At 34.2% G+C, this 27,440-nt stretch overlaps 1 protein-coding gene across 3 annotated transcripts; it reads left to right on the top strand.

The window, feature by feature from the left end:
* The first annotated feature begins 1,000 nt into the window (after positions 1-1,000).
* Positions 1,001-24,105, top strand: LOC117919697 (chlorophyll(ide) b reductase NOL, chloroplastic). 3 transcript variants are annotated; one of them, XM_034836932.1, is made up of 13 exons: positions 1,001-1,335; positions 9,555-9,623; positions 14,847-14,908; positions 15,106-15,192; positions 16,512-16,579; positions 16,666-16,714; positions 16,789-16,874; positions 21,593-21,650; positions 22,815-22,865; positions 22,963-23,013; positions 23,094-23,135; positions 23,293-23,403; positions 23,938-24,105. In XM_034836932.1, the coding sequence occupies exons 1-13, from the start codon at positions 1,080-1,082 to the stop codon at positions 23,983-23,985; spliced, it is 1,038 nt and encodes a 345-aa protein (XP_034692823.1). In that variant the 5' UTR covers positions 1,001-1,079; the 3' UTR covers positions 23,986-24,105. The 3 variants fall into 3 exon arrangements, with proteins under 3 accessions (XP_034692823.1, XP_034692830.1, XP_034692838.1); XM_034836939.1 differs by lacking the exon at positions 15,106-15,192; XM_034836947.1 differs by lacking the exons at positions 16,512-16,579; positions 16,666-16,714.
* Positions 24,106-27,440: the final 3,335 nt, after the last annotated feature.

Here is a 27,440-nt window from a genome sequence, read left to right as displayed (position 1 = left end):
TTGTACATAGAATTCATTACTTACCATCATTTGATATTCCCATCCATATATGTATATATATATATATATATATATATATATATATATATATATATATATATATTAAGTTTTTCAACTCTTTTTAAGTTAATTATTTATTAAAGTATTTTTTTATAATTAATTAGGATGACAGGGAGGCTACTTTTTTTGAGTACTCTCCTTGCCCCGCCTCATTTCAAATGGGATGAGTTTGAAATTTAAATAAATGAGTTTGAATTATTTTGAAAACTCAGGACGGGTTCGAGGTGGGTTCAGGTATTGCCTTGTCCCATCGTGCCTTGCTCCGATTATATATAAAATTAATTTTTATAAGTAATTAATTAAAATTTTATTATTATATATTTAATATATAGATAATAATAATAATAATAAAATACTTTTTAATAAAATAAGTTATAAAAAATATAATAATTTAGTTACTTATAAAATATATTTATTTTAATGTAATTAACAAAATTTAAAATAGTTTTTTTTAAAAATTTAAAATTTAAAAAAAAAGTTAAATGGGGCAGGACTAGTAAGAGAATTCTCATACTTGCCTCGCCCCGCCTTACCTTGTTTAATTTTTTTTAATGGAATAATGATGATGATTATTTTGAATAAATAGAACAGAATTGGGATGAAGGCGACCCGTCCAATGCCCCTAAACCTAACAGTGAAAAATCTTTTTTATTTTTTATTTGCTATAATGAATTGAGGTTTTACATTTCTTCATCATGGGGAAAAATGAAAAAGAAAACAATATATAAAGGAAAATTAATGTTGGTTGCTTACATCTTTTAATTTTTTTCTATTGCCATTAATGGAGAGTTGAGGAGAGAATAGTGAGAAAAAGGAAAAAAAGAAAATATGGGTTATTTGTTCAATTATGGGTATTATTGTGAACTTATTTTTATTTTTATTTTTTATTTGCTGTGCTTGTACCAATATCCTATTCGATCGAAGATGCCCAAACATAGATAACTAAAAGCAGGACACAGAAAAACATAGCAGGAGAAGGCTGTGGGCTTATCCAGTGGCACTGGTTTGTGCTTTAGACTATGGCGATTACTGCTTCCGTGTCCTTCCTTTCCCCTTCCTCCTCACGTCTTTTCTGCCTGCAAAACCATAATCCTCTCTCTCAACCATTATTCTCTCTTCCATTTCACTCTCACGCCTTCCCCACCTTTGCTTCCCCTCAAAAACGCCTCAAACCCACTGCCATTCCCCAGATCATGACACCAAGCGCACAAGCTTCCAATGACTCTGCGCCAATGCTTCCTCCTTACAACGTTTTAATCACTGGTTCCACAAAAGGTTCGTGTTTTTCATCCGGTTCCCATTTGGTATTAATATTATTATGCCCTCTTTCACTCCTGACAAGTGTTAAGATGCCTTTATCTACTTAGAGCTGAATCGCGTTTTCTGTAACTTATCCTTTTACTTTGAATGTTTTCATATTTTTGGCAGTGTTGTAGTCCTCTCAAATTGTTTAGCGGTTGAAGAAGGGGGTTTTGTTTAAATTACTCTTACTCTGTTACGTAAACAAATAGCTTTGTAATTAAATGTTCTTCTTTTCACCCAAGGGAGTCTGGCTAGACACCCTCTGGTATATATAGAAAAAATAAAATAAAATAAAATATTATTAATTAGTAAATAGTAGAGGTGGGGTGTCAGGCCCCTATTTCTGAGAAGTCAAAACTTCTCTTCTGGATGTATGTGGGTATTTATCAAAAGAGCTTCTGGATGTGTTTGGGTTCAGCTCAACAAAAGCTTGGTAATTTTATCAAAAGAGCTTAGTGTTGATTTTTGTAGAAGCAGATGGTTAGCCAAAGAAGGTAGCTTGTGCTCGATTAAACTTTTATAATACCAAGAATGTCTTTGAAATTATTGGTTTGGCTTCAGCTTCTAGATCAAGCCAAGAAGAAAAATGCTATGCCCATGTAGGTCTAAATCATAAATCTTAGTTGATGGTTTGAGTTGTAGAATGCAAATTCTAGGAGGGCTATTTTACGGGGTGTAATTTTTTAATTGAAGTATCATTTGGGGAATTGATAATATGTTAACACAATTTCTCAGTAGGAAGTGTACCCTTACGAGAAATAAAAACAAAGAGAAAAAAAATGCAAAATCGTAAGTAATCAAATCTAATGGAGGTTTTTGGCAACCTAGCTGAGGAAAAAGGAAAGTGATCTGATAAGTAAATCATTTAGTTTCTATCAGCGAGCCATGTTGAAGTTTAGAGTTTGTTTGAGAGTGATTCTTGAAGGGTTAGAAGCATTTCTTAATGCTCGGAAGTATTTTGCTCACAAAAAATAGGTATTTGGAAAAGTTTTAGGATTCACTTTTAAAAATCTAGGAATTACTCGACAAGATTGTTGAACTAGAACTTTTAAAGTCCTTTTTTGTTACTTATCTTTCTATGATGGTATGTATACCTATAGAGAGTTGAACATATTTGAGGAGGCTGAATTATGAGGTTGTGGAGTAAGGAAAGGAATGATATCTGCAGAAGGAACACTTTTTGGTTATGATTTTAGGTCTCATAAGAAAGTTTATAGATAATATGAATATTTTGATTAATTATTCTCTATGTGGAAGTGATAATATATTTCCAAAGGAGGGAGGGTAACTTTGATTTGAAGTACTTTATCTAGTTTGCCTATTTATTTTATGTCTTTGTTCTATATGCCATGAGCTATTCGATTTAGGCTAGAACATATTCAAAGGAACTTTCTTTGAGGGGTGTGGCTTTGGAGCATAAACCTCATCTTGTTAAGTGGGTGGTTGTTTGCCCAGACAAGAGGAAAAGGGGCTTGGGGGTTAAAAGTCTTTCAGTTCTTAATAAGACTCTTCTTTGTAAGTGGAGTTGTTGTTTTGTGATTGAGTGAGGGGCCTTTTGGAATCGGGTTATCCATGGTAAGTATGGGGAAACAAGGGGGGGGGGGGGGGGGGGGTGGGCAACTTAGGAGGTAAAAGAAGGGTATGGGGTTTGTGGAAAGCAATAGGGAAAGATTGGGATATTGTGAGATCTAGGTGTTCCTTTGTGGTGGGTAATGGGTGGAGGGTACTTTTTTGGAAGGATAGGTGGTGCGGGAATAACCTTTTGTGTGTGTTGTTTCCATCGTTATTTGCTTTGTTTGTTTCTAAGGATGTGTGGGTGAAGGATGTTTGGAATTCTTCTATTGAAAGGGAGGGTGAGGGCAAATCCTTGTTTCTCTAGTTTGTTTAATGATTGGGAGGTGGATTGTGTGAAGAGATTTTGGCTTATTTGCAATGGCAGCAGGTTTGTAAGGATGTGGAAGATTCTTTGATTTGGTCAGTGACAAAGAGTGGCAAGTTTACAAGTAAGTCCCTTTATAATGTTTTGGAACTAGACTTGGGTGGGTCTTTTCCAACGAGTGGAATTTGGATTTTGCGGGTCCAACCAAAAGTTAACTTTTTTTGCATGGGAGTCAGTGTGGGATAAAGTTTTAACCTTGGATCACGTTCAGAGGTGAGGTTGGTCTTTAGCAGATTGGGTATTTTTGTGCCTTGGACATGAAGAATCTATCGATCATTTGCTGCTTTATTGTGAAATGACAAGGGTTTTATGGGAGCTGATTTTTGTCCTTTTTGGGGTGTCTTGGATACTTTCTTTGTAAGTTAAAGATACTTTGTTGGGTTGACATGATTCTTTTGTGGGCAAAAAATGAAAGAAGGTTTGGCAAACAAGCCTTTTGCGTTTTTTTTGGTCGTGTGGAAAGCCAAGAACAACATTGCATTCAATAATGAGGTTTTTTCTACCCAGAAGCTGAAAAGGGAGTTTGTTTGCTTTCTGTGGTTTGAGTTTAAGTTGTTTGTAGATGATTGCCCATTGACTTTAGTAGGTTTTTTTGATTGGTTAGGTACTTGTTGAGGTTCTTTCTGTACTGTTTTGGTTGAGTCTTGGTGGTGAAGGGAGGTTTGTTTTCTATTATACTTTTGGGCCGCTTTTATGGCGGCTCTTTTTCTTTAATTTAAGGCTTTATTTATCAAAAAATATAAAATTTAAAATTTTGCTTATGTGGGATGTGGCATTTTCATTTTATAAAATAAAAAGCTTTTTTTTTTCATAAAAGGTTATAAATGTAGTTTTTGACGATCAATCTCCTTATGTTTAATAAAATATAATTTAATCTTTTTGTTTTAGAAAAAAATTAGAAAGCCACTAATATTTTGCCAAATATTTTTATTTTGTTTCACGTTATCCTAATTTTTCCAATTATATTAGTATGTAATTCCAATTTTCCGAATTATTCTATTGCCTCTTTTCCCAATTCTCCGTAGCGATCATGGAAAAGATGGGTTTTGGTCAAAAGTGGGTCAAATGGATCAGATGGTGCATTCCATTAACAAATTTTCTATTTTGGTTAACGAGATTCTCACTGGTTTCTTTCAAAGTTCCAAGGGGCCGAGGCAAGGAATCACCTTTCTCCTTACTCATTTATCTTAGTCAGATGTTGAATAGGGCTAAGGAAGGAGGCTTCTTTTTGGGTTTTAAGGTGGGCGGAAGAGGAGGAGAGGGGTTGGAGCTTACCCATCTTCTAGTTGCCATTGATAATTTAATCCTCTATGATGCCAACCTTGGGCCACTAGAATATTTGAGTAGGACTCTTGTGTGGTTTGAGACTATTTTGGGATTGAAAATTAACTTAGAGAAAAGTGAATTACTTTCAATTGTGGAAGTTGCTAATGTGGTGGAGCTTGCTATGGTGTTGGGGTGCAAGGTGGGGAGCCTACCCTCTACATATTCGTGACTTCCTTTGGGAGCTCTCCACAATCCTCGAGGGCTTGAGATGCAATAGAGGAGGGATTCCAGATAAGTTAGAAGTGTGGAAGAGCCAGGACTTCTCAAAAGAGGGAGTGATGAGGGAAAGCCTTTTAAAGTTAATTCAAGGAAGAAAGGGAAGACCTAAGTAAACTTTAAGTAGGATTAATATTAATTAGAATTGAATTGGATTGGTATTTGTTGGAGTCTAATTAGGATTAGCTAGTTGAGTTATAATATAATTAGAATTTGAGTCATGATAGGTTATTAGAGTTCTAGTAGACTTTGGATGTTATAATTAAAATTAGAATCATAATAGGTTATTAGAGTCCTAGTAAACTTTGGATTTCTTAGAGAAGCCTATAAATAGGCTAATCAATGTAAATCAAAGAGATGAATTGATATGAATAATATTATATTTTCTTTCATTGCAAGGTTGCAACCCTCAATGGTGAGACTCCATTGATTTGCTTCTAGGTGAGACTCCTAGAAGGCTTAGTGAGACTCTAAGGTTTTCCATCTTTTCTTCATTGTTTCTTCTTTCTCTGTATTTCTTATCTTATAATTTTATCTACCATAAAATTTATTCTTTGTTCCTCTCCTTGCACCCTAAAAAATAAAACCCTAGCCCACCTACCCTTGAGTGTAGGCAACCATCCTAGGGTTGTCCTACATCAGGGAGACTTACTCTAATCAAAAGTACATTATCTAGCTCGCCCATCCATTTGATGTCTCTGTTTGTAATTCCTAGAAGGGTGGGCTTATGGTTGGAGAAAATTCAAAGAGATTTTCTTTGAGGTGGGAGGAGCTTAGAGAAAAACCTCATTTGGTAAGTTGGGCTATCATTTGCTCATATAAAAAAAATGGGGGCCTTGGCACAGAAATTTGTCCCTCCTCAATAAAGGCCGTCATTGGCAAGTGTGATTAGAGGTTTGCACAAGAGAGAGAGTCCCTTTTGGAAGCAAGTGATAGTACGAAAGTACGGGGAAGAAGGGATGATAGTTCTCGAGGGGTGTAAGGAATGGTAATGGCATGGGCTTATGGAAAGTTATTAGAAGTGGTTGAAAGGATTTTAAAAGTAGATTTTGCTTTAGAGTTGGCAATGAGAGAAGGGTTGAATTTTGGAAGGATGGATGGTGTGAAGACCTTTCACTAGAGGAGCATTCTTGGATTTGTTCTCTATAGTCTATAGCTGCTGTAAGGACTCCTAGCCCTAGGTAGTAGAGATGTGGGAGCAGGTAGGTGGAGCCCTTACTTCTCTAGACATTTCCATGATTGAGAGCTTGAAGGTGTGGCTACCTTCCTTTAGAGATTACAACTAATACAAATCACAAGAGAAGTAGAGATAAATGAGTTGAAAGGTCTCCAAAGGAGGCATTTTAAGTTGTTTTATTCCTCCCTAGTTCAGACTGGTGGGGAGTATTTTCTGCAAGTGTAGTATGGAATTCTTTGGTGCCTATGAAGTTGGGTTTTTCGCTTGGGAAGCTACTTGGGGTAAATTCTGATGATTGATTAGCTCAAAAGGATGGAATGTGTTATACAGAACAAGTGTTTCTTGTGCAAAATGGATGAAGAATTGACTAATCACATCTTCCTTCACTGCCTGAAAGCAAGTGTTCTATGGAAGCTGATTTTTTTCCTTGTTTGGAGTGATTTGGGTGTTACATGCTACATTGAGAAGAACCCTTCTTAGTTGACATGAATCCTTCGTAGGAAAAAAATGGAGAAAGGTGTGGAGGATGTTTGGAAGGAAAGAAATAAAAGATTCTTTGAAGATGTGGAATAGTTGAACCAAATATTCAAATATGCTTTTATGAGTACTTTTTTGGAATGGGTTAGAGTGCAAATTAATAACCGATCATTAACCATGTTAAACTTTATTGATTGGCTTAGCTCCAAGGGAAGGGAGGAAGTTTTTTGGGTTTCCTTTCTTCCTTTTTTGCTTTTAAGCGCATATTGTATGCATTGTGTGTACCTTGGTGTGCCCTTTTTTTAGCTGTTAATATATTTTCTCTTTGCCTATCCAAAAAAAGGTAATTCTTTCTCCTCTTCTCTTCAATGCCTTTGTTCTTATGTTACTGAATCATCATTTCATCTTTTTAAAGTATTAATCCTAGGCTCTTGCAGTTATGCTAACCCCAGACCCAAGAAATCCAAAAAGGCAAATTTCTGTTCACCATAGAAGCCTTGAACCCTGCTAACAATGTCTTGAGAAAGAGAGCTTTTGGCCCTAATATTGACAATTCACCCCTTCAAAAACCCTTTAGCTCACTCCTTTCAAATGGACCAAATTAAGGTAGAGGCACTTTCTAAATTATCCTTTTTGTCTTTTCCACAAAACCACCTCACTGACAGAGGAGGAAATGCTTGACTGACTCTTGAGAGCCTGAACAATAGAAAGAATGTCTTGAGAAAGAGTGCTTTTGGCCTTAACATGGGCAGCTCATCCCTTAAAAAATCCTGTAGCTATGCTCCTTTGAAATGCTCCAAGTTAGGAAGAGAAAGCTTTCTAAAATATACTTTTCTTCGACAAGGCCAGTTTGCTAAGGGGGAAGGTCTTCACCTCTGAGCCAATACCTAGGAAACCTGAAGCTTGACAGAAACAACACCACAGTGATTGAGCCACCAAGAAATGAAGCAAAATATGGTGACGGACACCCTCTTCCCATCAACTAATAAACATGAGAATCTTGTCTCACACTGCCTCCCACATAAAGAAGCACAGCTTAGATAGGAGTCTAGGAATCCAAACATTTGATGCTGGTGAAGGATGGGAATGCTTCATAGTAAGCATCTCCAAGATGGGCTTAATCTGAAAAAAGTCACTCCCTCAGTCACCTGCATCACAGAAAGACCTTGCAAACCTTTGTTAATATCATGGAGGTTTTGGATTCCAAACCCCTAACAGCCTAGGAGAAACAGATGACCACCACCACCCTAAATGAAATTTCTGGAGTTTTTCTAATTTGTTGCTGGCTGAAGTAGGAAGAATGAAGGATGACATATAACAAAAGGGCAAGCTTGAGAGAGTACTTTTAAAAGTGTGATCCTGAAATTCAAATTATTCAAGTCAATTTTTAAACCTGACTGTATCATGAAATTCAAAGCAGAATGCATGTAAGATACTGCTGCTCACAAGGCATATTGCAAGATAATAGTTTGTATAATCCAATAACGGGGAAGATATCTCCAGTGCTTGGCCTCCCTGTCCCCATTCAGAAGCTCTTGATGAAACCACCTCCTTAGCCCTCAAGGAGAAGCAATTCAGGACATCCATTGCCAAAATAAAAAAATAAAAAAATTGAGGAAAGACAGATAAAAAGTGTAGTTATTGAAACCCCCTACAACTCTGGAAAATCACACAGGAGTTCCATTCACCAAAATTGATAATCTGACAATGGAAATGCAGAATTTGATCCACCTAACCCATCCTGCCAAATCTCAGTTAGAAAATGAACACATATATAAATATATATATATATATATATATATATATATATATATATATATATATATATTTATTTATTTATTAAATTTTGACATACATACCAATCCCGATAAGGAATACTAGGGTCTAGAATCAATAGCTTCATACTGATAAGAACAATATCAGGGATTTGCTTACCTATAAAAAAAACATTGGGGATTTGTTTATATCTAAAAGGCATTCTGAAATGCTGAAACAACTTTTCCAAGCACAGTCCTAAGTCTTTAGGTCTAAATTCTTTAATGTCCTCTGCACCACCGTTTTTAGGGGTCAAAACTACAAGGATATCTATTTTAAGCTTTTCTTAAAGGACCAAATAACCTGAATCTCTCACAAGAATCCCTAGCCCTTGTATTTAACATTCTCCCAATTGTCACCAAAAGCCAATGGAAATCCATCAAGAATAGGAGTCCCTATTCAAATTACAAAGCTTTGCTCTTATCTGCCCCTTCGTAAAGAACCTTATTAGTCTAACACTGTTCTCCTCACCAATTGATGTCAAATTAGCCCCCCAATATGAAACCTTATAAGCCCCCCTGATCTTCATATAACTGCTTGAAGAAACCAGAAATCCCTTCCTTAACTTTGCCTTCAGTCTACACACACTATCCATCTTGATCTTGCTGAGGTCTTGACTCTCTGATGGACATTGGCAATCTTGTAAAAAAAATTAGTTTCTTGTTACCCTCTTTACATGATAACAAAATAGGTTTCTGTCTCCAAAAAATCTCTTCAAAACCGATAAACCTCTTATATTTTTCTAAGGCCTTACACCTAAAATGCACTTCTTGCTCAAATAAAGATCCTTCACTTTTCTCACTGCGGAATCTGCTCCAAGTCTCTTGCTATAATAGTCACACAGGCGTCATATTGCCAGAATCTCCTCAAAGCTCTTTGACTTTCTTGCTAGAATAAAATTTGCACTTTCTACAAAATGGTGGCTGGAATATGATCATATTATCATATAATCATATAATCAACTGCTGAATGGCCTTTCCTTTAAGCCACATGCTTTTAAATCTAAAATCCAATTTTCCCAGCCTCAGCTCCCACCAGTCAAGAAGGATAGGGAGAGATTTGGAGGTAGGTTCAATTTGGATGGCATATGAGTGAATGAATTTTTAAAATACATGAACTGGTAATGACACGTAAATCATTTTATATTTTTTGTGCATATTTTTTGTTTTTAGGTTTATTTTAATTGGTTATTTATCTCATTTAACTTTATTTATTTATTTTTTTGTTTGTTATATTTTTCAGGAATAGGTTTTGCACTAGCTAGGGAGTTTCTTAAAGCAGGTGATAATGTCATAATTTCCTCAAGATCAGGTATTGGCTTTTTGTGCTATTTATTCTTTCTGAAATATTTAGTTTGATCTATTGTAAGAAATTGTGCCATTTTCCACGAGGTTTCTCTTGACATCAATTTAATGCACTAATTGTATTATAAATACTCTCCAACTTGGTGGAGTCATAATTATTTGGGAATGGGAGCCTCATGAGTATCATTAAATTTGATGAGTGGGCATGATACCAAGGTAGATATCCAGTTTATCAGAGATGGTGATGAATAAGAAAAGAATCAAATCTTTTTTTTGTTTAAGGAATCATGGGAAAAGAGAGAGAACAACAAGAGAGAAGAATTATAAACAGAATAAAACTCTACCTGAGCAAGGGTCAGCTCCACTCATATATTGTGTTTGAGTATCTGAAACAGTTAGAAGACTAAAATGTTCTTCACAAGTAACAAGGGCTGTTCAAAAAAAAAAAAAAAAAAAAAAAAAACCTTCTATGCATTATAAAGCATCTCATATCATTGCCTCAAGCTTTAGCATATCATCATGCCTAACTTGTTATAAAGTTAGAAAATTGCCTGCTTCTCAAGGTCTTAATAAACACATTTCTGAGTTGATTCTGATATTTGATGTCAGATGAAATTGAATGTTTCTTCATTACCATATCTTTTACAAAATGAAACTCAACTTCAATTTGCTTGTTGCTCTTGGAAGATAGGGTTAGTATCGATCTACATGATATTTGATCCTTCAAACCCAGAATGTTAGGTTCTGCTCTGACATGTGAAGAAACAAGGCCAAAATCCTATAAATGTTAGAAGTGTCAGCAATGCTGACAAAATTTAGAAATCTCAAATAAAAAAAATTATGTTTTGGAATCCAAAAAAAGATTGTGTTTGATTGAGTTTTTGTTCTTTCCCACACTTACAACCTACCTCCAACGAGCACCCCGTCCTCCTCTTTTGATTCCTATTGTAATTTTAAGAAATGAGGGAAATGTTATAATGCATATAAAAGAAAAAGGTTAGGAAATGCAAAAACCTTCAAAAAAATCGTCTCGTCATATTTATTGTGTACTGGAAGAAAAACTTGCTTATTGACCAACTCAAACTGATTTAACTGAAGAATAACATAGAAGTTATAACTAATTTATGAAAAGATAATAAAATATCTAATTGGGATTTCTATTAAATTTGGCAAGAAAGGGTGGTGCATTTTATAATTTACTCTTAAGACCTAAAAGTTAGTTCTAATTGATTTCAATAATTCATGTCATCAAGGTTAGGGAGAGTTCTAGTTCCAAATTGGCAGCGATCATCAACACAAGGATGCCAAAGTGGTTTAGTTGGAAAGAGAGAGAATGGAAAATTGGTTGCCAATGGAAGTGGAATACTTGTTAGACAAGTATCTTTGTTATGTTTAGTAAATATTATTTTGGTGTTGGCATTGTCCCTTTGGTGAGCTATGGAGTAGTTGGAAATTACATTCATATGTCAAATATTATAGGTAGGAGATGGTATAACCATTGCATGAGGAGGTAAAGTTGTAACTGAATATTTTTCCTCATTATATTTAATATAGCATGGATTTATTTTCTTCTTCATTTTCCTAATTGTGACTTCTTGTTTTATTTTCTTATTCCTCTCTATCATTTCCCCTCATCATTTGGTATCCTAATATGTGCTATTTTCTTGGTTTGACTTCTTTTTATGTTGGTAAGAAATAGAGGAAGACGGGGTGAATCTTTAAAATTCCAGCACTATTGAAGTTTTTTTTTTTTTTTTTTTTTTTTTTTTGTATAATAAGAAGAAAGATAGAAAAGGAAAAAGGAAAGAAAAGAAAAGAATATATAGATCTTTTTATTTTTTTATTTTTTTTATTTTTATGGGTAAAAAGTAGAAATTAAAAAGAGAAATGCGAAAAAAGTGCCCCAAAGTACACAAGAAGCATACAAAAAAAGGCTTAAAGGCACCACAAAAAATAGAGGGACAACAATAAACAACCCGCCTCAACTTGAACCCAACTAGTCCTCAAAGTTTGTAGTGGAAAGAGGACTAAGAACTATATACAACTTACATCACACCCAAAAACAAAGTAAAGAAAATTTAAGCCCTTGAACTGACAACCCCTTATTTTCAAATGCCTTATTGTTTCTTTCCTTCCAAATTGTCTAGAAAAGGCATAAGGGAGTAGCTCACCATGCCTTTTTCCATTTTTTACCCACAAAAGAACCTTGCCATTCTAAAAACGGCTCTCTAATCGAAGAGGGGAGCACCCATGACACACCAAATAGGGAGAACAAAAGATGTCATAAAACTCTTGCCCTGTCACAGTGGAGGAGGATGCGATCAATGGATTCTTCCTATTTAAGGCACATGAAGCATCCATTTTCCAAATACCAACCTTCCTCTGAATGTGATCCAAAGTTAAAACCTTCTTCCAAGTAGCCTTCCAAGCCAAGAAACCCACCCTTGGCAACACCCAAAAGTTCCAAATCACACTTTTTGGAAAAACACCTTGTCTTCCTAGCTCCAATACCTTGCAAAGGGTCTTAAGCAATCACTTATGTGAAAAGAAAAGGAAAAGAAAAAAAGAAAAAAAGAAAAAAAAAATAAATCCTTGGTAATTACATTGATTTTCCTATGAAATCACACCTAGAGAAGGTAATCACACCTTTAAGAAAACTGTGTAGCTACTAATTTCTCTAGAATTCCTATACATAAAATTGAAAGATTACATAGGATTATATAGATTATGGAACTCTTTTCCTAATAAGACTAAGACTATATTTCCTAATGGGAATATAGTCCCTTTCCTAATCAACTTAGAAACTAAAGCAAATAAAAATTTGACTAAAACTATTTAAAATTAATTCTAGTATGTAAAAAATAGACTCCAACTAAAATATGAAATTCTAAAATTGTATCCTATAATGTGGTAATCAGATAATGGCTGATTTAGGAGAGAGAAATGAACTTCAAGCACTTTCAAGTCACATTGAGCAACTTACCATGCAAGTTGAACATGAAGAAGCTTTTAGTGAGTATGGTGAACCAAAATTTTCTAGTGACAACTAATGAGAATTTATTTACCCATTATGAAGAGGTCCAATTAGAGAGTTTTTTTTTTTTTTTTCTTGTGGTTTAACCTTGAAAGTGGAAGCTAAATTTGCTCATTTTGGTGATGTTCATAGTCTGTATCCATCCTCATGGTTGGCATTAATATTTCTCAGATCTGTGCTTTTACCTATCAAAAAAAAAAAAAAAAAAACAGTAATATTTCTCAGATCTGGAAATGTGGATAAAGATCTGCAAAATCTCTAAATTGTAGTAAGGTTGTGGAGCTGCACTTTGGAGTTTTCCCCATGGCTGTCTGTCTTAGGTTTAATTTTGATGGTTGCTCTTTGGGTAATCCTGGGCACATAGGTATTGCAGAGTGCTCAGAAATCAGGGTGCATCTATTGTTAAGCTTTTTCTAAGCCTGCTGGGATGAGACTGCTGTAGAGGCAGAATTGCTAGCTATGTTGAAAGGGCTGGCCCCTGACAGTTCTTTGGCTTTCAACAGTTTCCTTGTGGAGGACAACTCAACCATTGTTTTTTTTTTTTTTTGACCTCTGTGAGAAATGAGGATGTTAGAAACTGGATTTAAGATCTTGGATTTATCTACACAGTTGGGATGCTCTTATTCATGGATACTGTTTGACTAACTTGACTGCTTGTATGTTGTCTAAGTCTGGTGCTTCGAGGTGAGAGGTTTTTGTAAAAAGAGGAGGTCATGCCTCCTTGAGAGTGTACCTCTGACCTTTCTATTGGATTGATAGTTTCTTTTTTAGACTGTTGCTTGTCTTTTGTATGAAGAGAAAGTTTCTTTTTTTTAGACTTGTTCTTCCTCTTCTCTCTTTTTGTCTTTTGAGCCATGAAAGATAATTCATACTTTTTCTCCTTTGATTAATGGTGCAATGAAATTGTTGTTTCTAATAAAAGAAGGTTTGGAAGGATCAGCCTGAACCTGTTCCATTAATATATCAAGGCAAATCCCTCTCAAAAAAGTTCCTAAATGGATGGAAGACCCCAAACCAAGCAACTAATGTCAGGCCAGTTTGCATAGGCTGATCTTCTAGTCTAAGAATTGCCACATCTACGTCCAATATGAGGATGTTGTAAGGAAACTTCTGAGGATGCTTTGATTCTTCAAATGTCTATGCTAAGAATACTGTATTGATGAGCACCAAAATGCTTTCTCATGTGACAGTGAATGATAGTTTGTGAGATGGGATTTAATGAATATTTTCAAAGAAAATTTAACCTTGAATCATGAATTTCTTGTTCAATTACAGAAATTCTAAGGATAACTATTACATAGCCATATGGAGCACTTAATCGTTTCTAGTTGAATTAACTGAGAGGCATTTTGGTCTCTTCTTGTGAAAATAATGTGTATTCAGTGAAGATTTCGGCTGAGAAAGATTTAGAAAAGGCCTCCTTTTTCCGCAAAAATTTTGTAGTTGTGATTGAACCTTCTGTTAATGGAAATCGAAGAGAAATCTAATATCTAATATGTGGATCTATTAAATAATTAATTGTATAGCTCTGACAGTTGTTTGTTTTAGAGGGTTAAATTTTTTAAGATCATATGAATACAAGTTGGATTCATTAAGGGGTTTCCCATCAAATGTAGAGGGAAGCCTCCAATTGAGAAGCATGGGTTTCTTCTCTGCTCATAAACTACCTAAATCTCCAGCAACATATTTGGAAAACAAATAGTAAGAGTGAATTCTAGTTAATTGTGGGGAGCTGAAGCTCAATAAGCATGTAGGCATAACTCATGAGTGGCATGTTCTTCAAAGTTAGAAAGGGGCTAAGCTTAAAAGTAATTGTCATTTTAGGGTGTCACGACGATATTATGCTGAGTGTTTCTACATTTCTGGAATGGCCTAGGTATTCTATTGTTTGTTGATCTAAATCATCCACTAAATATTATGTTTGGTCATTATTGAAGGGTTTTGCTTTCATCTATCTCCAGCCTCTTTGTTGTCTTCTTCTATGTCATTCTATCTGTTTATGTATGTTCTAGGGATGGATCATCATTAGACTAGCTATTTTTATTTTCCTGGTGATTCTCATCACATTATTAAACATATTTTTGTATTCAACATATCCCACAGAGAATGAGAAACTTTCATTTGAAAAGCTGTTATTGGCTTTAAAAAAAGTTAATGGCTAGTCTTGACTCTTGAGATTAACCAAAACTTTCACAGCTGAACGGGTGGAATCTTCTGTTGAGAGCTTAAGAAGGGAATTCGGGAAGCACCATGTGTGGGTACCTCCGTGACTTCTCTTTTCTTTCCTTTTCTCTCTCTCCCTCTCTCTCTTAATTTTTTTTTTCCCTAAATCATTTGCTTCCTTCTTTGTTTGTCTTTCCCTGTTTTCCCTTGTCCTGCCTTGTGATTTCTGTCTCCAGCCTAAGTTGTTGCTTACTTCATGCTGCTAGTTCTGAATCATTACCTCCCTTTACAGGGTACTACATGTGATGTTAGAAAAGGAGAGGATGTGAAGGATTTAGTTGCATTTGCACAAGAAAACCTGAAATACATCGATATATGGGTATTCTGTTCAGATATTTAGTACCGTCTATTTTATTTGTTCTATGTTGGATATACTTTATGCTATGACTATAGCCTTGGGTAAATTTAAAAAAAATGCTAGTTTAGACTAACTGCCTTTGTTCTAAACCTGATTAATGATTAAAGGACAACCACTTAAGTCTTGACCTGGATTAGTTGTACTCATTGATTAAAATCCCAAAGTTGGCGTCTTCAAACTTCAATTTAGGTTAAAATCATGTTGCTAACCATTAATGCTGCTTTTCCATTGAATAAAGATTAGGTGCTGAGTGAAATATATTGCAAAGAAGAGATTTCAACAATTATAGGAACACGAGGCTTTTGTACATTCCTTTAGAAAATAAAGATTATAAATCAATCGTCTAGTACAGTTGCAATTTTGATAAAGAAACCCTTTAGCTGGTGACCCCTTATCTGCTCCATATCTATGTCATAGACAAGGTAATGGCTTCTTTCCATTTTCATTTCAACTGGGATCAAAGACCTGCAATTTCCAGAATATCTCCTAACAAGGGTGGTTCTATTCATTATATACCTGCTTCATATGTCATGCTGCATAGAAGTCGGACCTTAATGGTTTAGATTCCAGATGAACTTGAGAAAGTTTCATAGTTTTGCAAAATTTTGTCCTGATGGACAGCCAATCCTTGAAATTTCTAGTTCTGATCTAGTACATATTACCATTGTTTTGAGTGTCAACCTTCAGGCACTGCCTAAGAGCCTGTAAATCCAGCTGATAGGAGAGTTGTTCTGGGTCATTCCCCCAAGGTACCTGGCCAAGCTCCATCCAAATAAAATTGTTCAATAAGTTTTTTCCCACTTGAGATTCTAAACCTGAGAACCAACCCCATAAATACACATCCCAGCTCTGACACAGAAAATTCAAGGCAGAGGAAAATATTTAAGTATAATAATTTATTATGAAATAAACATATCATAAAATGCATGCGCTGAAGAGTTAATCTATTATATAAAACATTAGTTTATCTCTCGATCTTTTTCACAGCAGATACTGCAAAAGATAATAAGCTCACACTGATGAGCAACCAGAAAGACAAAGTAATCAAAGAGTAAATGCTCATCTCTCCAGGCACTTGATTCCACAAATGCATGCCTAAGGCAGGGTCTCACCCTCACCCTGCTAAAAATAACTCTGGGCACAATAGCTTTAACTGCATTTATTCTACAAAGAAGTAATCCATTGATGTAATATCTTGAGTCTCAATTAAACAATATCCTAATTCACAATTAACAGTACCTTTGTTATTGCTATCTTACCCTATCTTGATAGTGATGCAGATTAATAATGCAGGATCAAATGCATATAGTTACAAACCACTGGCAGAAGCTTCAGATGAAGATCTTATGTTAGATTTCCATTATACTTCCTTTTGTTTTCCCTTTGACACCGTCTTCTAAAATATTTACCTTTTAGATTCATTTTTTTATGCAGTGAAGTTGTTACCACTAACACCCTTGGTTTGATGATTTGCTGTCGAGAGGTGAAATGCTTCCCAGGCTTTAACTTCTAAATGGCAGTTTTTAGACCTGAACCTCATTCAGTTTCATCATGTAGGCAATAAAGATGATGTTGAACCAGCCTCGAGGGGGTCATATTTTCAACATTGATGGGGCTGGTTCAGATGGAAGACCAACCCCCAGGTACCATATTTCAATTTAATTCCACATTATTTTCAGAAATTCTAATTGGTTACAATTTTATAATGCTGCTTCATTTTCATATCTTTTGCTGGGGTGTGGGCCTCTTGTACAGACTCCAATGGATGTGAGGATGGGGTTTATCTCTAGAATGTCTTTTCTTCCTTGATTGTTAGGACAGGTGCCACCAACAGTACCTTAGTGTAGCAAATTGGATGGGTGTAGTAGAACTATGTTATGTTGCGTTTTGTATGGTCCACCACCTATTTATGTATTTTATCTGCCACAGTGCCCATGTTTGAGCAACCTTAATAATTAATAACTATCCAACATGAATTTTAGAAGGTTATGATTACTTTCATCTTATCTTTTAAGTAGGTGTTAGTGTGTGAATGTGACTTACAAAATAGTTGCACCACTTTAGCAAACTAATTTCTAGGGATCTGTCTATTTTCCAGTTATTATAGTTTATACTCAGTATAATATATTACCTTTACATTTCCAGGAGAATGCTGATATGAATAAATTCCAAGATTAGTATTGTTGAGCTTATCCAAGTTGTATCATTTATTTAAGGAACTAAAAAAATTGCAGTGATAGGTGGTGTTTGACAAAACTGAAAATTAAGTAGTGAAAAATTTTATTAAATTATATGTGTTGAAAGTGATAAGTAATGAAAGTATCTTTTTTGAAGTCAAATTTTGAATTTCATTTAACAATTTAGTAAGTAAAAAAATTAAAATATTAAATTTTTTTATTTATAAATTTGTACTTAAAGAGTTGTGAATATGACTTGAATGAATACCATATTATAAACTTGTATATAATCCATTTAAAATAACCTCTTTGTTATTAATAAGGTCTTGTTTCAATTTTGATGAAGTGCTTTTAATTTTACATTTATATATAAGATATAATCAGAACCTTTGCCATATACATATTTAGAACGAAAATAAGCTTGTATGTATATTTCACTTATAACTTATATGACATTAATAACAATAATAATACGTCATTATTGTTGTTGTTGTTGGTACTACTATTACTACCACTGTGACTATTACTATTACTATTATTATTAATTTGACGTAACATATTAATATACTAGTGGACTTTAAGCATAATTGTAGACCCAAAAAAATAAAAACATTTAAAGTCTGCTTTAAAGATTTAGAATATATGACTTGACTTGCATTGTGTTGGCTGCTGAGCTTAGCCCTAAATGCAGGGTGCCTAGTCGCAGTTTAGATCTCAGTTAGTGTCAATCCTCTGGGAACTAGTGTGAAGCCTTAAGAGTAAAGACAAAGAAAAGTCAGATTGTGATGACAAAATGTAGTGGAGGGCTGCAGTGAAATTCAACAGAAAATAAAATCCAAACATGAAATTAATATGGTTGAGATTCACGGTAAACTCCTAGGATTTGGTAATCATTCGATCCCAATCCCTGTGGATGATTTGTGTTTTATATGTAACTCAGATCTCTGTTCAGTTGAGATCACCTGGAAAATTTAGCACTAAAAACTAGTATTTTATGTCTACAGTAATCTAGATTTGATTTACTTATTTAATCCTTAAAGACTCTTTGCTGATTCCAAAGAAGAGATCTTGTCCTTTAGAATCAAGCATTAGGTCAGTAATTATTGTTTGAGTACTGAGCATCACAAATACTGGGAAGCAGTTTTGCAAATTTTCATCTATTTGCACCTTCCTGGGCTTTGCCTATGACTCATCTTGACACAAACCAAACTCAAAAAACATGGGAACTAATGTCAAACACTATCACTAGGGCTTGTGAAAAACTCTGCCAAAAGCAGGCAATAATCACTTGACTCAGCGCTCAATAACACTGATAAACGCATTATAACCTACAAATTTGAGTGATTGCCAATATTCTGATTGGCTGTCAAAGTTTTTATTTCATACATTTATTTCAAAGTTTAGTTCTTAGAAACAACTAGAAGAATGAAAATGCCTTTGCCTTCTTCTAGGACTCCACCCTAAGGATAGAACCAATTCCGTGTCTTTAGAAACTAAACCAAGGGCAAAGAGTAGCCCCATATACCCCATATCAAAGTGTCTTACTCAAGGGCTCTAAGAACGTAAGGACCCAAGATCCCATATAACCAATATACAAGATACAATGTTTACAATTGTTCAAAGTTATCTCTTGTACTAACTCATCTTCTATGAATCACCCACTAGAAGGTTAGATACCATTATTACAATGTAGCCATCCTTACCATGTACACATGATTGAAGCCATGATAATTAAAATCATGTCATATCCCTTGCAACATGCCAACAACATTAGCCTGCTAGGGTGGCCGAGTTGGTAAGGGCGAATGTTGGGATGTGTGGTGGAGGTGCATGGTCTCATGTTCGAATCTTACTGTTGATTAAATATCCTAATTTACCTAGTGCTGGTTGTTGTGGGAGCGGTTAGCACCCTGAGGTTTTGGGCCCATGGAGAGTCCTAAGGGGCTTGGCCATGGAAGGTTCCTTGGTCATAAAAAATAAAAAAAACATGCCAACAACATTGCATAACAATATATCATATACAATGAAGATATCATGATACATTCCAAAGTTTATGAGATTAGTTGTATTTGTATAAATGAAATCTCAACCAAAAAGTCTAGGGAAAAAAATGATGAAGCTATTTATGCCATTTTTATTTTTGAATCTTCTCTAATCTTACCACCTTTGTTATCATGATAAACTATGAAACACAAATGATAAGTTTTAGCTTCATCATTTACACACTAGCTAATTTTGATTTAGTTGGCACCAAGTAATGTTATTTCTAATTCATGTGTGGTTATGACTTTCAATCAATGTTATATAAATAGCTATTCTTACCTTACTCTACTTTTGTTCATCCTTCTTCGCATATACAAGCGAGTGACATGCATAACTGTTGAATCAAAACCCTCTACTTCAAAAGCTGTCAAATTTCATTTCCAACTTTAAACACAAAATGAAGCTTCTTAATTCTTCTTTGGAAAAGAAGTTAAATAAAACTTCAAAGTATCTTAACTTATCCAAACTTAAACAATTTTAATTTAAAATTACATTGAATCAATTTTAAAAGAAAATTCACTGCTCATTCGCATTAAAAAATGGTTTGGAGTCCAAATCTAGCAAAAACCCAACGTTTTCTTCTTCCTTGGCTTGTTTTGTTCACCTTTTTTTTTTCCCTCTAATTTTCTCTCTGTAACTCTATTTCAGCAGATTTTCAGAGGCGATAATAAAGACAAAACCCCTTAAATATGTTGTAGAGAAAGCATGAAGTACCATGCCTGGAGCTACTAACCCTTAGTTTTGATTTAAAATTTTTTTTCCAAATTCCAACTTGGTCGCTCAGGTTCTCATAGTTGTTATTAGGTCCCACCTTGCCTAATACATGAGCTTAAACCTTGAACTAATCAAGATTAGCCTTAAATTAGGTTTATCTTGCAATTAAATGGTAGTAATCTCAAACTAGTTTGAACCTCTAATTAAACTTAATTAACCTCAAGGGCAAAGATTTAGAGTTTTAGTATTATCAGGCATTATAGTTGAACCCCTAATTTTGTATACAAAAGTAAGATTAAGTATTAGTACTAAATACAAAGATGAGAATTTCATTATTTGAATACAATAGCAAGATTTTAGCTTTTGGGATGTGCTCAATTGCATCAATAACCTTTGATTAAAAGTTAGGATTTGATGAAGACAAGAATCAATTGATGTGCCTTCTGCACTCGAGGATCTGTTAAGTTGATTTTCATCATCTGTACATTGCACATAACTATGATGATGGTCTGATATCTCCTTGGGAAGAACCTTTTGAGGATGTAATCATCTGAGAAGCAATCAGGTGAAAGTGGCCTTTTTGACATCATCCTCTTCCTAAAGTTGAGTTTCCAAGATTCTTGTGCTTCAAGAATTCTAATGAGGGCATTTGCAGTAATCTGGCAATAATAAATACCTCCATTGTATTTCTTATCTCGTAACCCTAACCCAAGTCACCAACACATCTCCTTCATACCCCCCCACCCACAACCCAAAAGAACCCCCTCTCTTCTTCCCCCTCTTCCTCCTGCATTGCTATTTGATATCACCTTGGGTGATGATACTACAACATTCCAGATACCTTTTGCAGTCATTGACAACCTTTACTGTCACTAGTAAGTGCTGCCAGAATACTCACCAAGATCATGGTACTGCCACTCCTTCCAGCTGGCACACACTTAGTCACCACGATCAACTCTAGCTGCTGCACCCACTAATAATCACTGCCATCAACCATCATTACTTTTTTTTTTTTTCCACCAACTCTGTCATTTCATTTTTTTCTATGTCACCACCATCTTTCTGACATGACTACTGCCACTACTATTGTGTTGTATCCCTTTTGCTTTCTGTTTTCTGCTGAATGATCTCTGTGTTGAATTGTTGATGTGTTATTATTGAAGGCATATAGCATCTGGCCTACTAATTTCTAAGACTTGTGAGATCTGGCATCATTTGTGTCTATTATGGTAATTAATTCACCCCTTCCATCTTTTGTGACTTGTCCATTCATGCTACCAAAGAGTTACTGTTATTGTATTATGCATTTAAATAGACCATGATAGTCTCACTTACAAACCAGATGACATGAAAAATGCCTTTGGTCAGTCCACTTTCTTTTTACAGGTTGTGTTTCTGTGTGATTGTTCTTATTTTCTTGTCCCTAGATTTGCGGCATATGGGGCGACAAAACGCAGTGTGGTTCATTTAACAAAATCATTACAGGTATATGCTGTACTTGTATTGTGAAAAGCTACAATACCACTAAATTGCATTGCCAAACACTCCAGAAATGGATGTCCTATGTAGTTGATTTAAACATTTATTGTGCCTGTGCATAAATTAGAACACTGAGCACACAAAAGGATATAAACATTTATTGTTTTCTGGAAAGCTGTCTTCTCATTGCTCCTCAAATTAGTTGCTTATCCATGAGGGCTGGTCTAGACTCGAAAGGCTTTACAAGAAATGATTTTGTATATGTAAAGGAAGGGATCTATTGTAGATATAAAGATTACTCGATAGAATCTTGCCCATCATATATTCTTAAGAAATGCTTACCTCGATTTGGCAACAACTAAGATTATAAATAGAAGCAGTTATCCTGAGCATCTAATGGTTTACCACAACCCAGTGAACCTTAATGATCAACTTAGCCTAAACAAAATTCATTACAAAAGATATGCCCAACAGGCAAAATCTTACCATTTAGATGCTCTGATTTGAGGGATTTGTTTCTGATTGTATTTCGATGGTGGTAGAAGTTCATTGAAATTTGGGATGCAAAGTGAGTCTGCAGTGGTTGGATCTGCTGAGTATGTGCTTGTTGGAGTTGTGAATTATTCAAATCTAAAATACTCTTGTTGAGTCACGCCTCAAAGTCCAGATCCATTCTGTGTCTACTCCAACAAAAAAATGGCGGAACATTGGGAAATAACTCACAAATGATCTAGTTCTCTCTCTCTCACTTTCTCTCTTGTTTACTTTTCTTTTCTTTTCTCTCTCTCTCTCTTTTTTTTCCTGTCTCTTAATGTTACATTACTATTTCAGATCAGGTATGATGTTGCATTTCTGCTCTGGGCCTATTATTTAGGGCACTAATTTACAATAAATTTGTGTTAAGGATTTTATGTTAATTTCTCATATGGTACAAATAACAGAACTAAGAGGGAATATATGGTTCACTTCGCTCTTTTTACTCTCTTATCTTCCTTTTGTCTCTCTGCTGTTATCTTTTCACTTTCCAAACCTTACAAATCATATTTCCACTAGCTTAGATAACACAATTAATATTAAGTGGAATGTTGTACGCATGCCTTTCTAGGAGCAGATTTGTCTTTAAGTATTCTGGTAGAGTTATAAATAACAGTAATTTGATATTTTTCACAGGCTGAATTGCAAATGCAAGATGTTAAAAACGTGGTAGTACATAATCTTTCGGTATGTTTTGGTTTATTAATTTATGTTTTCTGTTTCTAAACCTAAATGCAACTACTGTTGCTAATGGTATCATCCTATGATTATTTAACTTTTGCAGCCAGGAATGGTCACCACTGATCTTCTCATGTCGGGTGCTACTACAAAACAGGTTGAATGTGTAGCATTTACTTCTCTTAATCCCTTTTTTCAGAGGCTTCTGATCTGATAAATTAATTTCGTGTACTGCAGGCCAAGTTTTTCATTAATGTTTTGGCAGAACCAGCAGAAGTGGTAAGACTATTTTACCATCCTTACACAAGTGATAAAGAAGTTTTTCCATGTTATCCCTGTAGGAGTATTAAATGTTTAATGTGTTCCATGTTCATTTGAAAACCCATACCATCATTCATGGTTAGTGATCTATCATGGTGGGTTATTGGTTGTACAGGTTGCAGAATACCTTGTTCCAAACATCAGATCTATCCCTGTCAATGGATCAACAAAGCCTACTTATATTCGTTTCCTCACCGGGTTGAAAGCCTATTCACAGATATTCTCAGTTAAGAAGTGAATATGTTTTGAGCTGAAAAGCATTTATTTTAGGCCATGTTTGGAATGCTAGGATAGAGAATATGAGAGGGACATCGATTTCATTCACATTCATTGATGTGTTTGAATTGTCTTTAAAATAGGAATTAGAATAAAAATTCATTGTTATGGAAATCAAATCCCACTCTTGCTGGGATTTTGATTCCTACCTTTTACATGGTATTATGGTTCACATCCATTTCCATATTATTTTCATTCCTATTACCACATACCAAACATACCCTTAAGATGTGTTTGGTGTATTGGAATAGAAATGGGAATGGAGGTGGATCAAAAATGTCTATCATGGTCAAGAGCAGAATCAAAATTTTGGCAAGCATGGGTTTTGTTTATTTGAAAATGAATTTTGATTCCTATTCCCATTTGCATTAATGAGTGTTTCTTTTCCCTTCTCCATTCCAACATTCCAAACATATCTTTACTGCAATAATATTTCTTGACAGCCACTAATTCTTCAATTCTCCTTTTTCCCCTTGGCATATAGAGATTCGCATTTGGTGCAAGAAGAAACAGATATCTTCTTGAAGATTGAAAAGCATCTGCCTTGGAGCTTGTCCTTTGTTTTGGACAATTCTTCTTCTTCTTCTTCTTCTTCTCATTTTTTCCCCTAATTTAAGAAGGCTAATTTTTGGTAATGACTTTACTTTCTTAATTCCTTTCCCTTAAATTTTTTCTTAATCTTATTTTATTTATTTTTTGGTTTTAGATTCTACAATTGAACTAATTTGATTAGTAATATATTTAGTGAGTGTTTGATAAACCAACTTAATAACTTAAAGTTACTTGATAACTTAATTTAAGTCATTAAGTAAAGAAAATATGTTTGGTAAAATTATTTAATAGTACAACTTAAAGTGAAAAGCAATTTTAAGTAATAAGTAAAAATTATTAACTTATTCTTTAGCCATTATCTTCATTTTTACCTTTTTATCCTCATTTGTCCTAATTACTTTCATCATCTCTTTTGCTACTCCATGACTTTTATTGTTACTTGATCTCTTTTACCTTAATTATAATTTATGAGGATAAATATATCAATTTGATGATCTAGAATAAATTTTAAGTTAATTTTATTAAATAACATTAATACTTAACATAAGAATTAAGTAACAAGTTTTATGTCAACAACTTAAGTATATTTAATTTAAAGTCAATTTAAATCATTAAGTAATAAACATTAAGTTTTACCAAACACCTCTTATTATTGAAAATCATTGTCATATTAACATTTGAAATTATTATGTAGATGTTGCTGCAATTTTTACAATGAAAAAAAAAATCAATTGTGATAAAAAGCATTTGAATATGGGATAAATTATGATATCCCACAAATGATATGATCAAAGAAGCATCAATACCACTGCTTAAGTACAAGGCTATTTTAAAAAAATGGTGAAAAAAAATGATTTTCTTAATTTGGTTTTATTGTAAAAAATATTAAAGAAAATTAAATATAATTAAAATTCGTTAGAAATTTATGAATTTTCAAATTATTTAATCCTTGTGTGGAAGACAAAAAATAAGTGAAATGAGTTTTAAAAATAAGGTAAAAAAAATAAATTATTAAATTTATATCTATTTTTTATTTTTATTTTTTATTTTTCTATTTTTTTCTTTTTTTAATTTTCTTTCAAACTTTTCATGAACCAAACATAGTATAAAAGAAATGCTTATTTTGAAATAAAATAAAATTCATAGCAAAAAATAAAATAAAATAAAATATTCTAGTAAATGGAATTTGGGAACAATTCTTCTATAAATGTATTAGTACAAAATGGAGATATGTTTCATTTCTATGAAATTTGTAAATAAAGAAACTCACAAACTAAATTGAAAATATAAATTTGTTGACAAAATTTAAATGATAGTTTTTCTATAATACTAGTATAATATGTCTTTATTGATTATAGTTTTAGTACATGGAAAGCGTATTTGACAAATCTACTTAATGATTCAACATAATTTTATGATATAATTTAAATCATTAAGTAAATTAAGAGCTTGTTTAGGAGTGATTATGGTTAAAGTGTTTTTATTTGTAGCACTTTTGTTAGAAGTGCTTTTATTAGAGATATTTATAAGGGAAACTTGTGTTTTGGGTGGCCCATTCAGAAATAATTGGGTTTTCAAAACCCAAGAATTGGAAATCTAAGATTCCTCTATTAATGTGGAAAATAATATGGTTTTTGTGCACTCTATGTTAAGTGGGCTTTTTATACCCACTTTGCCCTTACCCAGTCTCCATGTCAACATCCATATTGCTAGGAAGGTTTTAAAAAACAAAGAAGTCTGAAATTTTGGGAACATTTCTCTCTCTCTCTCTTGACTTCCTCACCACCCAAACCTGAGACCCATATGAAATTTCCCAATTTCGCAAAGTGTCTTCCTCTTATTTTGTCCTAACCCCAAATTTGAAATTTCCTATTTTCCCTCATTTGAAATCCGAAATCTTCACTTCCTCAAGAAGATATCTCTTCTTCCTCTCATCATGTCTCATTTTCGTCTAACCCAAAGTTGAGACTACTGATTTAACTAAAGAGCATTCGATTGAAATTGTTTATCTCTCCCACTCTTTCTCACACTTACTATGACGAGCAAGTCTTTATCACTATCATCACCGTATTTTTCATTACCACTTCCAGATCAAACCCTCCCACATCTTTCCGAGTCTTTGTCATTGTGTGTTGTCAAACATTGTTCATTTTGTTGCTGCGAATTTCACTGAGCTAGTGTCTATTGCTTGGCTTGCAATTTATTTTTGTATTTCTCTTCTAAGTCATCACATTTCCAACTACTATAACCACCGGTTGGCCTCCAAAATTTGAATTCATCCACTATAAATGTTCTTTCTCTCTCTCTCTTTCTCAGTGGTTTTAGATTATTTTTTTAGTTGTTTCTGTAGCTGCAACCCACTCTCTCTCTCTCTCTCTCTCTCTCTCTCTTTCTCTTTCTATGAAACACATACTATCTTTCTATAAAACGACAATAACTTTGGTTTTTAGTTTGTTTTTGAGATCCTTGTAAGAATGGAGGCACAACTGCGTCGGTGTATTGCTACTAGAGACTAGGGTTCTCTCTTTTGGCTCTTTGTAAGTCTTGATTGTTTATGGGTATTCATTTGTTTGATTTGATTTGATTTGTTTTTATTTTTGTTTTGTTTTGATTTTTTTTTTTTGTTGGTTTGTAGGGAAGAGCCACGACATCACCATCAATTAAGCTTGGTCTTGGGATTGGTGTTGGGTCTGGGTAGAACATTGTGATCAAGCATGGAAAGTCTAGGTTCATGTCTGCATAGTTGCGTGAGCTTGAGCAACAATATCTCATTTTGAAGTACAGGGTAGTTGGTCTCCCCGTTCTTGTTCATCTTGTTCTTCCAATTTGGAAAAGTGTGGCAAGCTCTTTTCGGTCCACCCACGTTGGGATTTATAAGCGATACCCAAGTTGTTAGTCAAATAACGAATTTTTTGTAAGTCTTCTGGCTTATTTTCTTTTAAAGAATGATTTTAGCCGGTTAGAGTCATGTTCTTTTGTTGTTTTTGGGTTTTTGGGTTCATATTTGTTATAGATTTATGTTTATTAGATTGAATTTGAATTTTTTCTACGAATTTATCTAAGAAGCCATGATATCTAATTTTGTGTTTTGAGATGTCTTCTTGCTATCCCCTTGGTATATTGACATTGATTTGAGTACTAAAACCATGTCTCTTACATTGTACATGACTTGAGTGCATTAGGAATTGTATAGAAGATACAAGTCATGGGTTTCCTATAAGTAGATAAATTGTCTATAGTTGGTTCATGGATTTAGGCAATCTAGTTGAGACTATAGTGCGCCACTACCTAATTGAAGGGATGACTTATCTTGGCCGTCAGGATGAGTTTCCTATGGTGAGTGTACTAGTATGTAATACACACTCAACAAGACCTATGGTGAATCATCATGCAAGACTATCAATTGTTATGATTCACCAAACTACTATACTGCAT

The sequence above is a fragment of the Vitis riparia genome, chromosome 1 (genome assembly GCF_004353265.1).
Source record: "Vitis riparia cultivar Riparia Gloire de Montpellier isolate 1030 chromosome 1, EGFV_Vit.rip_1.0, whole genome shotgun sequence".
NCBI lineage: Eukaryota > Viridiplantae > Streptophyta > Magnoliopsida > Vitales > Vitaceae > Vitis > Vitis riparia.
The sequence above is the reverse complement of the archived record's forward strand: the minus strand, read 5'-3'. Positions and strand labels throughout refer to the sequence as shown.